Genomic DNA, 19,564 nt, shown 5'->3' with positions numbered 1-19,564 from the left:
GGTAAACCACTCGCCTAAACCACTCAGCCTCTTCGACCTCTTCTTACCTCATTTTCCTCTATGTTCTCCAACGGAAGGGAATCTTGTTTCTTGTCATCTTTTTTGTTTTACCTCATAATCCGGAGGATAGGCAAACTGTTTCATTATCTCCTTTGGAACAATCCATTGAAAATTATGGAGAACCGGATAAATCATTCTCGTATAATTTGGTCTACTTAATTGTACCCAATGATTTCAGTTGTCCCAAATCTGCAATCCCCAAAATTTTCTATCAAAAACCGCATTCAAGTTACGAATTCAATTTTTCTCAATCATATTACACTAAGAAAACAAGTATACTTACCTTAAAGTATGGTGGATAGAGAAGAAGAAGTAAACAACGAGCTTTAATGGTGGATGGAGAAGAAGAAGAAGAGAGGAGATATGTCTTTGGAGATGCTTGAATCGTAAGAAGAAGAAGAAGAATTTGTTTTTTTAGGTTTTTGGATGGAAAAGAAGAAGAAGAGAGGAGATATGTCTTTGGAGATGCAATATTGTAAGTTTTAATGGTGGGTAGAGAAGAAAAAATAAGAAAAGAGGAGAAGAAATATGTCGTAAGAAGAAGAAGAATAATCTCATTTTTAAGGTTTTTGGTAGTTAATGAGAGATGAGAGAGAATGAATATGATTGGTTGCTTTTAAGAATTTGTTAGTAATAAAATTTAATGTAGAAATAAATAGGATAAAGGGGAAGGGTAGAGTTGGTTTTTAAATGTATTGGGAAGGAGAGGGGGTACTGAGAATAAGTGAGGGTTTTTGAAAGAATGTTTGGAGGAAAAGGGGCTAGGGAGATTTAAATCCCTTTATTTGTCACACAATTGAGAGCACTTCCATTAGTTAGAAACTCTATTGAGTATCTGACAAATAAAATAATATTAATTTTTTATTATTTTATTAGTTTATTATTTAATTGTTTATTAAACTAATCAGAAGAAGACAACTGTAAAAATGGGTGTCTCAGAGTTTCTCAAATGAGAAACAGTTTCTGTCCTCTTTCCTCCTTTTTTAATTTTTTATTCTGTTTTATTGGAGAGTGTCTCACCTAGACACTCCCAATGGAGATGGTCTGATAACACTTGGGAAATATGCAATGATAATGAAAATGATTAAACAAATATTTATCCACATATTATGCAAGACCATGTCAACCATTGACAAACCTTTTTGAGAAGAATTAAGGATTGTAAAACCATAGAATTTGTAGTGAAGCAAAACATATGAATACTAGAGTGAAACTATTTTTTCGGATTCGATTTTGGTGTTGTGTATTTGATCGATCGTTATAAATGACCGTTTCCGTTTGCAACACGCTATGTTTGGTGCGAAAAGAATCTGGCGGGAGCGATGTTTTAAAAGATAACGGGTTAATTTATACCAGAAAAAACGGTAACAACTACGTGGATCTACTTGTAAAGAAATATTCGAGAATTTCCTTTTATCCGTGAATATGTAAACAGTTGACCAATCAATTAAAGACATAAAACCGGCTCTTTTGTGCCTTCAAATATTTTTATATAAATTATTAAACTATTTTTTCGATTTTATTTTGGTATAGTATATTTGATCGATCGCCATAAATGATCGTTTTCGATTGTATATTGATGCGATAAGAATCTGACATGAACAATGTTTTCAAAAGATAGAACTTCTTATTTACCTGAAATTACGGTAACCACTTTAAACTTATAATGAAAAGATCGAGAACGTTAAAAATAACTCTTTTTCTTCAAATATATAATTTTGTTTACATATAAATGAAAAACATGATTATAAATTTAGAAAAATATTTTGTAAATAAAAAAAGTAAAGGATAACTCCAAAATGGAGTGACATGTGATATCATTCCATATTCATCACTCCATTTTAGAGTTGAGAATATAGTGGTATTGGAAAGGATTTTTTTCTAAAATTAGAACTGTATTTACAGTAAAATTTGGAATAGAATTGGAGATGCACTTATTGGCTCATCTATATCTATATATACATTTTTGGAGTACATTTAGCAAATAAATCATGGGGTTGGGTAGTATTTACGGATGAATGTTATTGACATTAATTGTTTAGATTTGTTTAATTTGAATAAAGATTTTTAATTTTATTTCGTTACTCAAATTGTTACCAAAAATCTCGCCAAAATACTTTCTAATATCTCGACAAATATCTCAAACATATAAAACAGCATTCAATTATTTTCAGTAATAGAAACAATGTCTTAACTCCATATACGATTTATACTAATGGCAAACACTAATTTCTCTACTAATTAAAACAATCATTAGCGAATCGGGTCAATATATCGGTTCTCGGTTAACTGAAATGAGAAACAAATTAATGGCATATTCTCCAAATTAATGATAAACTAACGTTACCTAAACCAAATCATCATCAATCTTTTAGAGATAAAGTTTGTTATCTCCTAATTTCCTAATCTTCCCTTAATTATTACAATCATTCATTGTGATAACCATTTTTTTTATTCGTATCTTTGATATTCTCATATCACCTAAACCATAAACCTAGACTTCTACCTTCTCAATAAATACCAATCTTTACTCCTCTACTAGATTCATCAAGCAAATATTTTTCTAATCTCATTCCAAACTATACTCGCCTCTAGCAAAAATAGCACATACATCCTTCAAGGTATATTCATAAGGTAATCTTTGTTCTTAATTCAAATTTAATTTTTATGTTTGAGATTCTGTTTTTTTTTGTAATCACATAACTGCATTAACGTGAGTATATCTTAATCTTTCTTATAATCTGCAATGTTTTTTCTTTTCTCATAATATTTTTTTCATTTTTGTAGAAGGGACAAATCCTTCAGATGGAAAATAAAACAATGACTTTCTGCAAATTGTCGTCTGCAAATTGTCGTCTTCAACGGTGACTACACCGTCGTCTACTGCGGCAACTGTTACAACTCCGTCTGAGTCAAGAAGACGTGACGACTCGCTTCTTCAACAATAACATAGTATTCAAAGCGCCATTTTACATCAACAATTTGTTTTTAACATTATTTTCCAAATTTTTTTAATTAAAATTTTGTTTTACAATGAATATTTTCAGGTAAAGATCCGTTGTGTAACCAACATCGTTGAGTGACTTTTCTCTTACGAGAAATGAGATAATATTGAATTTTGTTTGTTTTATTACTTATTAGTTTCAAGAGAATCTCAATGGTTTTGATTTTCTCCCATTAACAACTTTGTAACAATTACGGGTTTTTGTACATATATTTGTAGCTTATTTTTGTCAGAATTGTAGCAGTAAGAGTCGTGGATTTTAGACTTGATTCTCTAAATTTTATTTTATTTTATAAATTTTAGACTTAATTCTCTATATATTTATTAATTTTATCAAGATATAGTAAACCAAAAATCTTACTACTCAATTAAAACTATTATCTATATAATCTGAAAAATCTGAAAACATGTTTATCGTAAACAATATAATATATAGATATGGATTTGTAACTATATATACTCATCAAATCTTTAAAATATACAGCTATATATACTCATCAAATCTTTAACATTATAATTTTAAATTAGCATATAGTCTCACGGTATACCATGAAACAAAACAAGCAATATAGTGTGGGGTAAAATATTCAAGTTTTTAAATCCACCATACATCGTTACTTAATAAACTGTATGTTTTCGCATCTATACATTAAAATTTGAAACCTAAACAATAATAATCATACACTAAATAATACACAGATAGATATCTACATTTAAAAAATACAAATTAATATGATATATCTTTAGTTAATCTTTATAAAAAAAAAATTACATTTCTTTATAAATATATAGCCCCGCGGTGTACCGCGGGGTCAGATTCTAGTGGATTTTAAAAGGGAACAATTTTTTTTTTTTTTTTTTTTTTTTTAAAGGGAACAAAATTGCCTCGATTTCTTTCTATATAAGAGGAATTAATTGGAAATTTTTATTCATTCCAATTTTTGTAAAGTTGTAACCAAACGAAACGATATATGCTTCCTCTCTCAAACGATATACACAAGTCAAACTATATTTGCATTTAAGTTTATATGTACAAATCAAAAATCAACAGAATTTTATGAAATCAAGTTCCGGTTGATATTGGTTCTTGTATTAGTGTATATAGAAGGTATAATTGCAATTAAACCGACTTTCAGATTGGCTATTCGGTTTACTTTAGAGGAATTTGGTTTCGACTTTCGACTTTGGTATTTGGATAAGTGGGTTCGTGTACTATAGTATGAATCATACAACTACTGATAAAGAATATTTGCTTTCTCTACTTAAACCCAAATTATATTTTTTGAGCAAAAACCAATATCTCAAGAAAACCCACACAGAGATGTCAAGATGGGTCGTTTTACCTTTTTTCACCACAATACTATAGCTTACTACTATTTGGCTTCCTAACATATATATCAATTTGTTACTTACAGGAGCTCATGACTCCTTTACTTGTCCCACCTCGTCTCTTTCTTCCTCCTCTTCTGTCCACGTACTTCCCTGAGAAGCTCTTGAAGTTCTTCACAAAGAGGTTCTGGAGTTAGCTGAATGATCTCATCATCATCACCGTCACTATCCTCCTCTGGCTCCGTCTCCTTCTCCTTTGGATTCGTCTCCTCCTCCTCTGGCTCCGTCTCCTTCTCCTTTGGATCCGTCTCCTCCTCAGGATCCGTCTCCTCCTCCGAACTTAGCCATCCACAGTGAAGATTTTCGACACCTAATCAATTATTTTGACCTCAGTAAAAGAATGTTTCATTTCATATGTTGAGATTGTTATGGATATGAGTAGAAGCTTTTACTACCTCCAACAGAACCTTGTGCATAATCTGCTAATGCTTCTCCCAAATGTAAAGCTGCTGGTGATGGGTCCATGACTGCATCGCTATTGATTGATAACTTATCAGCTTGGTCTCTTCCATACTCAATTTGCATGTCCTGCTCCTGCTCCTGTATTACAAAAGATGGATCATGCTGCAAGTTATATACCATTTGGGTAAACCAAGTTCAAGAAGCCTGTCAATGGTTTCTGATAATGCAAGCAAAACGAATCCCAACAATGTAAGCAACAGATTTGTAAACATGCATAGAAGAGAAAGAGAAGGAAGAAAAACTAATCACCTTCTCTTCTTCTTGTTCTTCCTCAGCCAATTGGTTGGGTTGTTCTTCCTCAGCTATTTCTTGGTTTTGGTCCTCAGCCATCTCTTCATCTTGATTCTCAGGCAATTGGTAGGCTTGTACTTCAGCCAATTGTTTGTCTTTTTCCGCTTGCTTTTCAAGGCAGATAGCAAGGAGGGGACCATAGCTATCATCTTCAATCAAAAACCATTGGTCTTCACCATAGACCTGAAATCCAAAGTGGGTAAAGCGTTATTTTCAAGTTGCAAGGAAAATGTTATCAACAAAGGAAAAATGGAGACCCTAAAAGTAACGAACAAACCTCTAACAGTTCCTTAATACTCTCACTGATAACACGCTCATGAAACCCAAAAACTCTCATGCGATCTCGTGCTGCATCCTCTCGCATCAATCCAGGCTTCTGCAAAAAGGCAAAAGAAAAGTAGCAATTTAAAAGCATAGAAAAAAGAGAGAACAGAATGAAAAAAAAACAAGACCACCCGTCAGACTTATTTCAGTTTCTCCCTGAGAATCATTTGAACAAATGAGAAATCCAAGTCCCAAACCACCACCACACTTTTCTGTTTAATCCTCTACGTAACAGTAAAGCTTTAATAGAGGACTCTGTTGAAGCTGAAGGTGCTCTAGATACTCCCACCGAAGCACCCGAGGACAGTGGCCAACTTCCTGCTGCTGGTGACATAACACATCACTAATTATCTCCTTCATCTCCATAGTCATCATGCTACTCTAATGTCTACTACGTCTATGATTTTCTCTTACTTTTCCCCTATACTGTCTAAAAGGTCACACATTCTTACTTGTTACCCTGCATTTTGTTTTGAAAACTCTTTTTATCAAAAAAAAAAAAAACAGTAAAGCTTAGACCTTTCTTCTTCCTCTGGGAGCCATTTGGAGCCATTTTGATCCCTCACAAATCTCTGTAGTTTCTGAAGAAATTGGAGGACAAAAAGTATAAGTCTTTGGGTTAAAATCATACAAAGGCAACCAAACAAGTGATCCCTTTTTTCAAACCTATGTAACAACAAAATTCAACAGTCGACGAAACAAAACAAAAAGTTGAGCTCTTTCCCAAAAATCCCAAATCAGTAACACTAGAGATAAATAAAAAATGCCCTAAATTTCAAACCCAAAATGAAACCAAACAGAATCACAACAAAACCCAGAAACACGAGCTTAGTTTCGCGACAGAAATGACAATGTACTGAGTTATTTCGTTCAAATTTGATAGGGAAAGAGAGAACTTACGGCGGAGAAGATTATATCGGCGGCGACTGTGGAAGGATTCTTAAGAATAAGCCGCCGTGAATCGCCTCCCAAACTGCTTCGTTGATGAATGGAAGTCAAAAAAATCAAAATAAGTAATTAAATAATAAAAATAATAAAGTATTTGTTTGGGTCAACCATGTTCTCTTTAAGTCAAACATTTTTCTTATTGGTTATTACGACTGTTAAAAGAATTTTAGTTGACGTAGCAATACTAATTAAGCCAATGATTTTTATTTTTACCTAAAATAATCTTGCAAATGTAAGACTTGACATTAAAATTGAGATTAATTACAAGTGTACGTATGTGACTTTTTGTGTGGGAAGGTTTATAAGAATGAATGGATGTGATTTTATTTTTAATAGATGTTTTTCTACTTGTTCGAGTTTCAAATAGATCAAATGTAAGTTCGTTATAATCCGTATAGATCAAAACAAGACTAAATATACTTTGAAATTTCTAAGTATATCGTTGGTTAGAAAACATTAAAAACAAATATATACTTGTTGCAAGCAATTCATGAGTAGTGTTACTTGGAAAATGTTTAATTTATTGGGAATAAAACACCAAAAAGAGGAAATGGTACATGTTTAAAAAAAAATCAGAAGTTCATTTGGACTCCAACAATTTGTTGTTGGCTCAGAAACACTCCATTGTCTAATGCGGCGGAGCAAATGTCAGTGATGTGGCTGCGGAGGAGGACACTGATAACATTTAGCAAAGAGACCAAAAGTATCAACTTGTTTAATGAAATTAGTCATACTGGCCCATCCTCCTAAACCAAAACCAACCACCAGCACCCAAACCACCACCAAGACGTTCACCACATACGCACCTCTCCAACCTCCAATCAACGCCGGTGGCTTCTCCGCAGCGTTTTGTCGGGAATAAGCAGAGCGGTAAGTGAGGATGTGAGCGAGTGATGGGATAATGTAGACGGTGAATGTGACTAGAAGTGCACCAACGGCTGAGTTAATGGGACCAAAGAAAGGGAAGATTATGGCTAAGAACCAAATCGGAATCACCACCGGCAATCTTGTTACCGCTCGTATCAAAATGCTATTTGTTTCGTGCATTCCGACCACTTTCTCCCACACGAAATATAGCGGCGTGCAAGCGTACCCGAACGTTATAAACTGCATTAGACACATTATCGCATTACTACATACACACATAAATTTGATAAAAATGATTTGGATACAATAAATGTGATAGCTAGAAATGAATTTGATATAAATATTTGTATGTGTTCATGAGGACACTAATGGTGTAGATCAATGTTCAAAAAACCATATACATTAAAATTAACTTATTAATTATTTCTATTTTATTTGTTATTTTGTTTATCCGTGTTTAATCTTATTCACAAAATGAAAAAGAATTTCGAACCAAAAATAACAAATGTTTATAGAGACCTACCTGGTGGATGAGCATGAGGATGACTGCAGCATCACGCCACAGTGAGTTAGGAAGGAGAGAGAAGGCATTCGCATGGGTGAGAAGCTGATCTCCAAAGGCCCAGTAGACAGAAATGGCCGATGGAATGGTTAAGGTAAAGACATAGAGTGTAGCCATTAGATATATGTACTTAAACTTTCTTGGCTTCCACATTGCATGCATTATCTCCCTACAAATTCAACTCATTAACATTTCAAACGTTAAAAACAAAGCGAAAACAAACAACAAAGGTTTTAAAATACTTACACAGTAACAGCATGGCCACCAAAAGTGTACAATATATTAGTGGCTCCAGTGAAATACAGAACCAACTTGGTTGGACCGGAATGAGTCACTCCTTCGACCTGACCGTGGACCAGAGCCGCGATGGTGAGGTACCAAGCGGTGTAAGTTGTCATTCCAAGACCAAGAAAGGACCATATTCTATAGTTGTGAAACGACGGTATGAACACCGTTGTTGCACAACATGCTCCGAATATGTAAGTCCATGTCCTCTTGTCCAGCTTGTCGTTTATGTAATATATGTTACTGTCCATTATTGTTATCATACGATTAAAATCAAACTCAATAATGTTTTATAATCAACATCGAATAAGTTGAGATCTTAACCAACCTTGCACAAGCGATGAGTTGGATAACAGAACCAAAGAGAAGAAATGTGCAATTGAATGTTAATCCTATTGCTTTCCAATATGGACCAAGCAAACCATCTAACACTTCGAACCACTGCGATTAATGCTTTAACGAGATATAACAATCGCGGGGATTAAAGATCTAACGGTAGAGATTAATTCAAGAGTTTTGTGAGTGTGAACCTGAATGACATGGTTGTTGAAGTTAACATTTTGCTTCTCTTTTCGACTTCTGTACTCAACGTAGAGAACACTGATGAGATAAGCAGTCCAACTTCCCATAAAACCATAGAAGATCTGCAGAATTACACCTGATGCCATTCCCATTTGTGAAAATGAATAAGGTAGTGTCAATAAAACTTGAGCAACCTGCCAACAAAATTAGGATTATCTTAAAATCCATAACATGACCGATATAGTGGTTTAGTGTGTGGAATTTGATTGAATTAAAAACCTGGTTCGATGCACAGCTAAACCAAGCATCATAAACAGAACCACCATGCCATAGAAAGCTCTTCATGCTTAAATCATCTCCTCTCTCTTCAACCTCATTCTCCATTATTCCCTCCTCTGTTTCCTTAATCGACATCTTCAAAATCTGCTTCATAATTCAAAACCAAAAAAGATTGGGAAACTCTGCTTTTTGAGTTTGCATCTTCTATGCATCTAAAGTTTCTACTACAACCAAAAACTCAATGGGTCATTTTTCCTAATGGTGTTATTGGTGTAGAGATGAGTGATAGTAGGAAGAGAGTGAATAACAGTTACCTAATTAATCTTTTCCACTAACAATGGTGCTTCTTCTTCCACCTGCAGAAAATATATAAATCAAGAATAAAGAATTTAACTATTTTTTTAAACAAACTTTGTATAAAAGTTACAAAAAAAAACGTAGAGAATTGGCAAAACAATGATAATTAGAGGGGAAACATTTTTGGAACCTTTAGGACAAAGAAATAAGAGAGAATCTCTATTCCTATGTGATTCTTCTATCTCTCTGAGTCTCCTTTGTCTTTTCTTTCTCGGTTGCTGATTATCCTCTTTCTTCTCAAAGAGGTCCCAGAGTCGTTTCAAAAGTAAAGAAATATTTTTATGATTCTTTTTGGTCAAAATCAAAAAGAAAACACCGTTTTTGTTATACTTATTACCTATCATTACTTGTAAATTAAAGAAATATTCGTATTTGCTTGTAAAATACAATCACACAGGTCATACCGTCATACTGTTATATTTCCATAAGTTTTGGATTTTTTATTTTAAAATTTATATTTATTTCTTAGAAAATAAATTTTTTTCCCTGAATACAGGTTTTAGAGCTTAGATTACGGTCAACTTTGTGCCAACAGTTTCCGGTTTTAACTTTTTTGAAATAATTGTAATCATATTTATAATTTTTACAAAAATGGAATATGCCATCATGTTGAGCTAATTATAATTTAATTTTCCGTTTTAATGACCTAAAACTAGAGTTACAGTTTTGTGTTAACGCTTAAAACAAATCTGAATTTTTGATTTAACTTTTTAGTATCTTTTTAATATTTGTAGGGTATGAAAGAAATAATAAGCACTCCCTATCTTCTTTTCTTTTCTACAACTTTTTGTATTGTCATTATTACGAATTGGTTCATATTTCTCTGTCTTTTTCTCTCTTTTTACGAAGAAGTGTTCATATAAATATTTGTTCTGTATTCAATCTTTATTGAAAATTTTGGTTAACGTGTGCGACTGAAAACCATTTTTTTTTAACTAGCCAATATTGGATACAATCAAAATATGACTGATTGACTATAGATTATTTTCTTCGTTTTAATTTATTCCCAAACAGGCACCTTATTAGTTATTTACACGACTATAACAGTTACAAGATGGACTCAGAGTGAGAACTATTGAGAAACAAAAACGTGGCTTGTTTTTAGAAAAGGTTTAGGCTATAAATACTCACTTAGTCTTTCATAGTAAAAAGCTACTAATTTTCGTACATTAAACAGTCCAGAATTCATTATACTTTTCTAATCTAAAAGTTAATTAAATACACCAGAATCCATAACAATTGCAATCATGGTTTAAATTCAAAGAGTGTCGTCCTATATACATATCACCATCATCATACCCTTCTTTCTAAAAAGCGAGCCTTCACACTTTAACGTACGATTGATCTCTAAAAATTCTTCACTAGTGTAGTGTTTATATTTTGGCTAACTTTATCAGAAAAAAGCTTATACAAATGAACATATATATAAGAAAAAAGTAGAGGCTTTACTCAAATCGTATAATTGGTTCTCATATCCTTTCGCATGAGAATATTACCATTTATAAGATATGGCCAAATGGTATGACTTGGCTACCTAACTCGTGCCTCTTTGATGTGCCACACTGATTATATATTAAAATTGCATAGTCGTGATTATACACTGTTATGCCTTGTTATCTTCTGCATTCCAACACATCCACTCCGCTCAAGTTCCTTAATTAAGGAACTTCACCATGCTCCATATCCGACCAAATGTGTGACATCTACTAAGACGTGAGGATCTTGCGACGATTGGGTCAAGAGCTTGAGTCACGTCTTCAGGTGTTAAGTTAGCCTAAAACCAAACAAATACTTCTGAATTTCTGATACCCTCCTGATGAAGTATGTTTTAAAACTCTTGAGTGTATTTTTCTACATTTTAAGAATATTTTTTCGTTTTTTGCTTTTCAGATCCATGGACAAGTGTTTTTCTTTAAGGTTTTACGAGCCAACTAGATTTTAACCCGCGGTACACCGCGGGATGATTTAATTTTAAAGTTAGTATAAAAATATTTTGTAAATTGTATCTCCTTATAACATATTTATTTATATTATAGTTTACAATTGTTATTAAGTAACGGTATACCACGAGTCCACGAGATAATTATTAATAAACTGAGGATTTAACCCGTATTAAAGCGGTATATAAATATTGATTCAAATTCGTCCGCCATATAAATCATTTCCGAAATATAACCCGTTCCGTAATTTCTTAACCCGTCCTGTGATTTGTATTAAAAAAATAAGGATTAAATCCGTATTGAAGCGGCGGATTAATGATATTTTAATCTTTTTATTATTGTTGATTCAAAAACCCGTCCCGCCAAACCCATCCCGCCAAAAAATTCATTTATTTTATTAATGTTCTTATTTATGATATGATTCTGAATCATTGTCTAAATATTTTAATCGATGTAGAACGTTGAACACACATTTTCGTCAATTGGATAATATATGTCCGTTTTTAAAATTTCGAATCACAGTATATGCAGAAAAAAAATTGATTTTTTTTTTACTTTATGTATTATATGATGATTCAAAACAGTTAAAACAAATCAAACAAAGATGATAGGAGAATCATAATTATAAATCTTAATCAAATCTTTTAAAAATCTAAATTATTAAATATGGAATATCCGGTGTATGAGTTGGGTTAAATATAATCCGACCCAACAAATTTTTTGTGAATGAATTTTTAAAATGGGTCGGATATCCGATATACCTGAAAGCTTTTTTACCCACCCGTCACAAAAAGTGCTGCGATTATACTAGTATAGATAGTATGATACCGCCAAAAAGGTTAATCCACAATTACAAGTGAAGAAAGTTTTATTACCATTGGGATGGGCCAATAATGCCCAACATGTTTAATGTTAATATTGGGCTAAAAGCCCAACTAAAATAAAAATCGTATTACTACAAATCCAACAAATATAAGCCGTTAGATTTAGGTCATCACACAAACCCTAACCGTTAATCCTTCCGTATCCCGAAAACTATATAAACCCAAGAAACTTCTTCTTCAACCTTTAGCAATCTTACGCAGCTTTTATCTTTTCCTCTCCTTACTCTGTAAAAAAACAGTTACAGAGGTTAAAGAGACGGCGCCAATTCGCTGTCCACCTTGTACGAGCTCAAGCTTCGTCTAGGCCCTCCATTTTCTCTACCCCAAATTTAGTTTCTTTAGTCTCAATATAGCATTTTTAAGTAACAATGGCAGTGAAAGGAACAAAAGCAGAGAAGAAGATCGTTTACGATTCGAAGCTTTGTCAGCTTTTGAATGAGTACCCTCAGATTCTTGTCGTTGCAGCTGACAATGTTGGATCAACTCAGCTTCAAAACATTCGAAAAGGTTTACGAGGTGATTCAGTTGTTCTAATGGGGAAAAACACAATGATGAAGAGATCTGTGAGGCTCCATGCTGATAAAACTGGCAATAAAGCTTTCCTCAATCTCCTTCCTCTTCTTCAGGTTTCATTTCTCTTCTCTTGAATAGTTTGTTTTCATTTGGATATAAAGTTTTGATTTTTTGGTTCTGTGGAGAATTTGATTTGGTTTGCTGTTGAATGTTTGTAACAGGGGAATGTTGGGTTGATCTTCACTAAGGGTGACTTGAAGGAAGTCAGTGAAGAGGTTGCTAAGTACAAGGTTTGTTTTTTGGCTACATTGATGTTATTGTTGTTGTTATCAAGATAGTGAAAGTATGGATTGGTAGCTTGGTTAGTTTTATGCTTTATCTTGCTTGAGATTATTATCTTGGAGAGTGAAAGTTTGTATTTTTGGGTTTAAAATGGAATCATATGTGTTTTTGCTTAAAATGCAGCCACATTCCAATAGGGTAATTGAGATTATTTTGGTTCATTGAGCTTTGCGGAGATTACATTTTCATTGATTGGTTTATTGCTTAGCTTGTACTGTTAATTGATTTGGTTAGTTTATGATCATCCTTTAACCTATTGCTTTAGGTTATTAACTTTTAAGGTGAATAGTTAATAAGTTTAAATTGGAATTCAAAACCCCTTTTGTTGTCTTGATTGGATTTGAGGGTCTACTAGTTTCTTAGGCTCATATTTTTGTAGCTTCCTTCATGTTGTTTGATTGATTGATTTTTTAAAACTTACCCTTGTACTGTGTTAATTGATGAGAAATTCAATGTCCTGTTTTTGACAGGTTGGAGCTCCTGCTCGTGTAGGTTTAGTCGCGCCAATTGATGTGGTTGTGCAACCAGGCAACACTGGTCTTGACCCTTCACAGACCTCTTTCTTCCAGGTGCTTAACATTCCAACCAAAATCAACAAAGGTACGGTTGAGATCATAACCCCTGTGGAGCTCATCAAGAAAGGTGACAAAGTCGGTTCATCTGAGGCTGCGCTTCTAGCCAAGCTTGGAATCAGGCCATTCTCTTATGGCCTCGTCGTTGAGTCAGTCTACGATAATGGCTCAGTGTTTAACCCTGAAGTGCTTAACCTCACTGAAGACGACCTTGTTGAGAAGTTTGCAGCTGGTGTCTCGATGATCACCGCAATTTCTCTTGCAATCTCTTACCCAACCGTAGCAGCTGCGCCTCACATGTTCCTCAATGCTTACAAGAATGTTCTTGCCGTTGCCTTAGCCACTGAGTATTCTTTCCCTCAGGCTGAGAATGTGAAGGAGTTCCTAAAGGTTTGTCCTTTACGTTTTTGCGTTTCAGATTTTGGGATTAGTTGTCATGAAATTGTTTGTTAATTGTACATGATCCAACCAAGTTTGCAGTTGCAGCGGCTGCACCGGTTTTAGGAGAGTCTTGTGGAGCTGTTGTGGCAGTAGCTGTGGAGGAAGAAGCTGCAGAAGAGTCTGATGAGGACATGGGATTCGATTTGTTCGGTTAAAATACACCTGTCTTATCTTTTGCCAATTTAGATTTCGATCTGTTCGTCTAAAATAAGCAAGTCTTAGCCTTTCCTATTTATTTTTTATGGACCTTTTAAATTTTCACGTTCAGAATTTCATTGTTGCACGTTTATGGATATTTTGTTTTTTCATCAAATATACCTTTCTGGTTTTAATTTCTCAAACGGAAATGTTAAATTGCGAATCCCCCATGTAATTTGCTTACAACTGAACTACCCACTCAAGCATCACTAGTAATCTTTTGTTTAATTATACTTGCTTACTATTATTTTTTGTTTGTTTTAGCTTGCTTACTATTATTTTTTGTTTGTTTTAGCATAAAACCAACGTATATAAAGGCATGAACGTTTCCCTACTACACCCACCGCACGTGTCCAAATGTATGGAGTCTAGACTATTGCTTATCATAGTTGCACGAAAATTTTGTACAACTATTGTGACAAATTTGAAAATATTTCACTCCAAAGAATAGTATAATTATAAGATGTTTTCATGTTCCCAATACATTAAATTTCGTAAGACTATTTAAATAATTCCGTAGATATTTGGTTAAAAATCCTATAAGTTGACTCAAATTCGGCAATTCCGATGTTGGGACTGCTTTTTTTATCCTTTCATACATAACTTGTTGAAACAATTCTCAGAATGATATGGGATATAACAACGGATAAGTTTTATGTATTGGTTAGAATTGCATGACGAATTGTGTGCATTGGCTCTGGATCTTCACACAGAAGAGTTCCGTGTTATACCCTTTCCGTATGTTTGCTCGGAGTCAAACCAATTAGTAAACCTTGAAAACCGTCTAGCTATTGCTAAAACCAATATTTGGTTTGATTGAAAACTAGAGATAAGATGCTTGGATGCACAAAAGGAAACATGGTGCATGACTTACACCATAAGTCTTATGAGTATCACAACCCATCGACCGTGGAGGGTGTTGTTCAAGCCAATGGTGGTTTCTAAGCAAGTGAATCTTTTCTTCTATGACAGTAAGAAGAGATTGTTTAAATACTATCCAGAGACATATTCCCTCTGTTGCCTCTCTCTAGACATTTGCGTTATATCTCCTTTCGTTGAAAATTTGTTTTCACTTAACCTATCTTCTGGATTTCACTACGTAGACCACGCATCATGCTCCCGCATTTCTAAATTTTTTAGACCGATCGAATTTTTATTCTCACCATGTATTTTGCTTACTACCGCTCTAGCATCACTAGTAATTGTTGTCTAGGTCATGATATTGTTGAATTATACTTGTTGATTGTTAGTCTTTGTTAGCTTTAGCCGAAAACCGACGTATATAAGGCATGAACATTTCCCTACAGCTATTGCATGTGTCCAAATGTATGAAGTCTAGTATTGTTATTCATAGTTGTGTGAAAAAATTGTACAAGTGAAAAAAATAAAAATAAAAGGTAATATTCATGGAACTATTGTGACAAATTTTAAACTATTTCACTTTAAAGAATATAATTATAAATGAGATTGGCATTTCGATAATTAAGGACATAGTAAATAAATAGTTTATAATCATTTCGATTTGCTAATTTTATTTTAAGAATAGGTGATCAACCCAACATACATAAAAAAATAAATTATGATTTATGAATGGAGAGACGAAAATAGCAAACTAACAAACAATTCCTAAATACATCAAAAATTTCAAGATTTAATTACCTTTAGTTTCGTAATGCTTGCGTGATTAGGTTTGTAAACCGAAACAGTTTCTCAAATTTCGGAATGCTCTGGGTATTTAGTTAAAATCTCGTAATAACTTATTGAAACAATTTTTGCCCAAAAAAAAACTTATTGAAACAATTCTCAAAATGATATGGGCTTTATTTTTCTTTATATGAAAAACACAAATTATTTTATAACCATCTAAACCAAAGTGTTTTATTTAAAGAATATCTTATCGATTGTGGATGTCGGAATCCGCAATACAAATATTTGAGATTTGCACGGGTCTCTAGTCTCGATGATTTGAATATCGATTACAAAAATGACAATAGACTGTAAAGAAAAGTGTGTATTGATTCTCTCGGCCAAACTTTCGGTCCCTTTTACAATGTCGATTTGTTCTCATTTATAGCTACAAATTGCGAGACCCAACATAATAAATTTTGCCGTGACTTGCGCCTTTTTTATTACGCCCATTACGAATCTTTTTAGTCAACGAATTCCGTGATCAACATCTCTCCTTAATAATGTAAGATTCGTCCGTTACTCCGAAGTAGGTTTGGACGGGCCTTTTAGATGGGCCTAAGCGAACCCGGTTTCGATTATAAAAACTCATTTCATCCCCTAGACCCCTATGAATTTTGAAAATTCTAATACATTTTATTAAGAGTAATTATAATGACCCCAATGCCTTATAGTTTTTGACCCCATATCAAACTAATTCAACTACATGGAATAAAAAATTGTCATTAAAACAACAAAAGAGCCAAATAAGTTTGGTTCATTAGAATTTTAAACCAAATTCTAATGTAATAAAATTAAAAATCCTTGACTTATTTAAAATAAAGTTAACTAATGATCTAATATTATAATTATTTATAAAAAAAAACCACAATTTTTTTTGCTTTTGTTAATCTTTGTGGACCATAACAAAAAAAATTAAATATTAATTTGATTGATTTTCAGATTTTTTGTTTCTTATAGATTATTTCTAGACAAAACTAATAATAAATTTTATATAATATATTATTTTCTATTAAAAAAATTTGACCCCTATAACAAAATTTTCTAGCTCCGCCACTGGACACCAACATCGACCTACAAAATATTAGTTTTTAAGGTTTTTTTAAAAAATAGTCTAAAATCAATAAACCAACAAAATGACATTAGAATATTGCATAGCCTATCCTCACCGTCGAACTCATCAATAGTTTGTCAAATAAACTAGATAATTAAAATAAAACTCACAGTATGTTATGTATTCTCATAGATAATAAGAAACATATTTTATATTTACCAACAAAACTTTTGGCCAAATACTAGATCTTAATTTTAAAAATCAAGTGACCTAATGATTCTCGTCTTTCCACATTTGGTTAAACTAAAAGTAAAAAGCAATTTCCGCTTGGTAACATAAAAGAGGAAAGACTTTAAAGTACGAAGTAAAAGACTTTTAAAGTACGACGAAGTAAAAGACTTTAAAGTACGAAGTAAATTTCTTGGAGTATCTGAAGAGTAGATTTTATTAACTACGTAAATATCCCAGAAAATATATAGCAAAGATAATTGGGGTATTGAAAAGAAAAAAAAAGAGAGGAAAAAGATGGCTGAAGAAGAAAAAAAACCAAAGCCGATCTACCTATTTCCCGATCTACTGGAAGAGATTCTCCTCCGATTGCCCTTGCAATCCATCCTTAATTTCAAAATCGTCGCAAAACAATGGAGATCAATTCTGGAGTCAAGGAGGTTCGCGGAGAGGCGTGTGGAAATTCAAAAGAATCGAAAAATCCTGGCGGCCGTAGACCACGAGCCCGAGTCACGATTCGAAGGGGACGAAGAGATCGAGGTGTTCTATTTACACTGCGACTGCGATGACGTCGCCACACGACCCTCACTGACATGTGACGGTTTGGTTTGCATCCCCGTACCAGGCTGGGTCAATGTTTTGAACCTTTCAACCGGCGAATCCATTGGATTTCCTTCCGGTCCAGATCCAGTGACCAACTACTACGATTACCAACTTGCCTCAGGTAAATCTCTTTCTCTATATAAGAAAAAAATATGTTTGATTGTTCTTGTGATAAATATATATATATATGTCTTAGAAATTATTACTAATCGTAGGTTATTGGTGGAATACTTTCCCTGCATTTTGGGCGATGGGCTTCGGCAAGGACATAGTTAATGGGAGCTATAAAGTAGTGAGAATGTTTTTCGATCCTAACCATTATTGCGAGATTCTTGATGTCAACATTGGAGAATGGCGTAAACTATTGAATCCACCTCCTTATAAAGTGGATGCTAGAAGGAAGTCGGCGTGTGTGAATGGCTCCATCTACTGGTTAGAATTGCATGACAAATTGTGTGTATTGGCTCTGGATCTTCACACAGAAGTGTTCCGTGTTATACCATCTCCTCCTATTTGCTCAGAGTCAGACCAAGTAGTAAACCTTGAAAACCGTCTAGCTATTGCTAAAACCAATACCTGGTCTGATTGGAAACTAGAGATAAGGTGCTTGGATGCACAAGAAAAAACATGGAGCATGACTTACACGATAAGTCTTACGAGTATCGCAACCCCTCGACCGTGGAGGGTGTGGTTCAGGCCAATGGCGGTTTCTAAGCAAGGGAATCTTTTCTTCTATGACAGTAAGAAGAGGTTGTTTAAATATTATCCAGAGACATCTTCTCTTCGTTGCCTCTCTCTAGACATCTGCGTTATATCTCCTTTCGTTGAAAATTTGGTTTCTCTTCGTCCTTCCGGTTCTTATGTTCCCAAGACATCTGGTTCTCGACCTTCCGGATTTCCAAGTATCGATTCTCGAATTTCCAAAATTTTTAGGCAAATCCCGAATATTTTGCTTACCACCACTCTAGTGTCTTTAGTAGTTTTTCGATATTTTGTTGTTTCGTCTAAGTCTTGATGTTTTATGTACCCGTATGTTCTGTATCCATATTTTTTATGCTTTATACGTTTTACATGGATAATTTTCTTCATTTTATTCGTGTCAGTTTTTTTTAGAAATTGGCAATCAATAGACTCCCTATCTCTTGCTAGTTTGCCATTGTTTACTGTATTGAGAAACGATGGAGTATGTGTGTTTGGTCTTGAGAAACGTTTTCTCAGTCATCTAACTATATCAAATTTTTAAGAACCAAGAAAAAAACGATCTTTCATCATGGGATTGACTTTTTTGAATGAGGTGAGGCTTGATTATTCGGTCTTGCATATCATTTTTTTGTTTGAAAGGCTTGAAATTGTGCGTAAGTGTTTGTATTCTAGTTTTATATGGATCACACTCCGGCGGAAATCTTGAAGCAAATAACACATGCGTACAAAAGATATCAGAGTCCACAGGGCTGGGTTTCAGAATCGTAATCCTCACACTGAAAGTTTATTGAGTGATAAATCCAATGACGATGTTTATAGGGAAACGATGGAGCCTCACTTGGGAAGAACCGAAGAACAAAATCTAGTGATAATGATAATTTGAGTCGAGGTAGCTCTGTGAATCACCATGAGAGAGCTTGTGGTTCTCATCCGGTGAAGTGCTGGGAGCCAGTATAGAGGACATGTATAAAGAGAGAACTCGAGTCTTTTGTTTTCTTTATCCGATTTCTGGACTGTTGGTCAAGGAAGTATTATGCTCCATTGTCGAGGA

At 33.9% G+C, this 19,564-nt stretch overlaps 4 protein-coding genes across 9 annotated transcripts; 2 read left to right on the top strand and 2 right to left on the bottom strand.

Annotated features, from left to right (window-relative positions):
• Positions 1 to 4,300: 4,300 nt before the first annotated feature.
• On the bottom strand, positions 4,301 to 6,517 carry LOC9315905 (glutamic acid-rich protein). 4 transcript variants are annotated; one of them, XM_021030077.1, is made up of 6 exons: positions 6,431 to 6,517; positions 6,050 to 6,111; positions 5,484 to 5,582; positions 5,165 to 5,389; positions 4,849 to 4,993; positions 4,301 to 4,763 (listed from the first exon to the last, which is right to left on the bottom strand). In XM_021030077.1, the coding sequence occupies exons 2-6, from the start codon at positions 6,071 to 6,073 to the stop codon at positions 4,495 to 4,497; spliced, it is 762 nt and encodes a 253-aa protein (XP_020885736.1). In that variant the 5' UTR covers positions 6,074 to 6,111; positions 6,431 to 6,517; the 3' UTR covers positions 4,301 to 4,494. The 4 variants fall into 4 exon arrangements, with proteins under 4 accessions (XP_020885736.1, XP_020885735.1, XP_020885737.1 ...); XM_021030076.1 differs by lacking the exon at positions 6,050 to 6,111 and having other exon boundaries at positions 5,484 to 5,854; positions 6,431 to 6,508; XM_021030078.1 differs by lacking the exons at positions 6,050 to 6,111; positions 6,431 to 6,517 and adding an exon at positions 5,671 to 5,990.
• A 417-nt stretch (positions 6,518 to 6,934) lies between these two features.
• LOC9317760 (auxin transporter-like protein 1) lies at positions 6,935 to 9,575 on the bottom strand. 2 transcript variants are annotated; one of them, XM_002879791.2, is made up of 8 exons: positions 9,481 to 9,575; positions 9,308 to 9,349; positions 8,994 to 9,140; positions 8,723 to 8,908; positions 8,521 to 8,633; positions 8,154 to 8,435; positions 7,869 to 8,076; positions 6,935 to 7,585 (listed from the first exon to the last, which is right to left on the bottom strand). In XM_002879791.2, exons 3-8 carry the CDS (start codon positions 9,126 to 9,128, stop codon positions 7,127 to 7,129), a joined length of 1,383 nt encoding a protein of 460 aa, XP_002879837.2. In that variant the 5' UTR covers positions 9,129 to 9,140; positions 9,308 to 9,349; positions 9,481 to 9,575; the 3' UTR covers positions 6,935 to 7,126. The 2 variants fall into 2 exon arrangements, with proteins under 2 accessions (XP_002879837.2, XP_020882658.1); XM_021026999.1 differs by having other exon boundaries at positions 8,994 to 9,137.
• Positions 9,576 to 12,359: 2,784 nt separating this feature from the next.
• Positions 12,360 to 14,378, top strand: LOC9317759 (60S acidic ribosomal protein P0-1). Of its 2 annotated transcripts, none has more exons than XM_021027004.1 (4): positions 12,360 to 12,800; positions 12,909 to 12,977; positions 13,500 to 13,991; positions 14,063 to 14,378. In XM_021027004.1, the coding sequence occupies exons 1-4, from the start codon at positions 12,543 to 12,545 to the stop codon at positions 14,195 to 14,197; spliced, it is 954 nt and encodes a 317-aa protein (XP_020882663.1). In that variant the 5' UTR covers positions 12,360 to 12,542; the 3' UTR covers positions 14,198 to 14,378. The 2 variants fall into 2 exon arrangements, with proteins under 2 accessions (XP_020882663.1, XP_020882662.1); XM_021027003.1 differs by having other exon boundaries at positions 12,361 to 12,800; positions 14,082 to 14,378.
• Positions 14,379 to 17,467: 3,089 nt separating this feature from the next.
• LOC9315904 (F-box/LRR-repeat protein At2g43260) lies at positions 17,468 to 18,966 on the top strand. Its single transcript, XM_021028940.1, has 2 exons — positions 17,468 to 17,932; positions 18,027 to 18,966. Exons 1-2 carry the CDS (start codon positions 17,506 to 17,508, stop codon positions 18,824 to 18,826), a joined length of 1,227 nt encoding a protein of 408 aa, XP_020884599.1. The 5' UTR covers positions 17,468 to 17,505; the 3' UTR covers positions 18,827 to 18,966.
• The last annotated feature ends 598 nt before the right edge of the window (positions 18,967 to 19,564 follow it).

The sequence above is a fragment of the Arabidopsis lyrata genome, assembly GCF_000004255.2.
Source record: "Arabidopsis lyrata subsp. lyrata unplaced genomic scaffold ARALYscaffold_4, whole genome shotgun sequence".
NCBI classification, from domain to species: Eukaryota; Viridiplantae; Streptophyta; class Magnoliopsida; order Brassicales; family Brassicaceae; genus Arabidopsis; species Arabidopsis lyrata.
The sequence above is the reverse complement of the archived record's forward strand: the minus strand, read 5'-3'. Positions and strand labels throughout refer to the sequence as shown.

Excerpts from the sequence above, each read along its gene's own strand:
- LOC9315905 (XM_021030076.1), bottom strand. The coding sequence starts at position 5,621 with ATGCTTTTAAATTGCTACTTTTCTTTTGCCTTTTTGCAGAAGCCTGGA. Across the intron at positions 5,390-5,483 it reads GTATTAAGGAACTGTTAGAG|GTCTATGGTGAAGACCAATG; the intron begins GTTTGTTCGTTA and ends TTTGGATTTCAG. Across the intron at positions 4,764-4,848 it reads TGCACAAGGTTCTGTTGGAG|GTGTCGAAAATCTTCACTGT; the intron begins GTAGTAAAAGCT and ends ATAATTGATTAG.
- LOC9317760 (XM_002879791.2), bottom strand. The coding sequence starts at position 9,128 with ATGTCGATTAAGGAAACAGAGGAGGGAATAATGGAGAATGAGGTTGAA. Across the intron at positions 8,634-8,722 it reads TCAACAACCATGTCATTCAG|TGGTTCGAAGTGTTAGATGG; the intron begins GTTCACACTCAC and ends CATTAATCGCAG. Across the intron at positions 7,586-7,868 it reads TCCTCATGCTCATCCACCAG|TTTATAACGTTCGGGTACGC; the intron begins GTAGGTCTCTAT and ends TGTCTAATGCAG.
- LOC9317759 (XM_021027004.1), top strand. The coding sequence starts at position 12,543 with ATGGCAGTGAAAGGAACAAAAGCAGAGAAGAAGATCGTTTACGATTCG. Across the intron at positions 12,801-12,908 it reads ATCTCCTTCCTCTTCTTCAG|GGGAATGTTGGGTTGATCTT; the intron begins GTTTCATTTCTC and ends TGTTTGTAACAG. Across the intron at positions 13,992-14,062 it reads ATGTGAAGGAGTTCCTAAAG|GATCCAACCAAGTTTGCAGT; the intron begins GTTTGTCCTTTA and ends TTAATTGTACAT.
- LOC9315904 (XM_021028940.1), top strand. The coding sequence starts at position 17,506 with ATGGCTGAAGAAGAAAAAAAACCAAAGCCGATCTACCTATTTCCCGAT. Across the intron at positions 17,933-18,026 it reads CGATTACCAACTTGCCTCAG|GTTATTGGTGGAATACTTTC; the intron begins GTAAATCTCTTT and ends TACTAATCGTAG.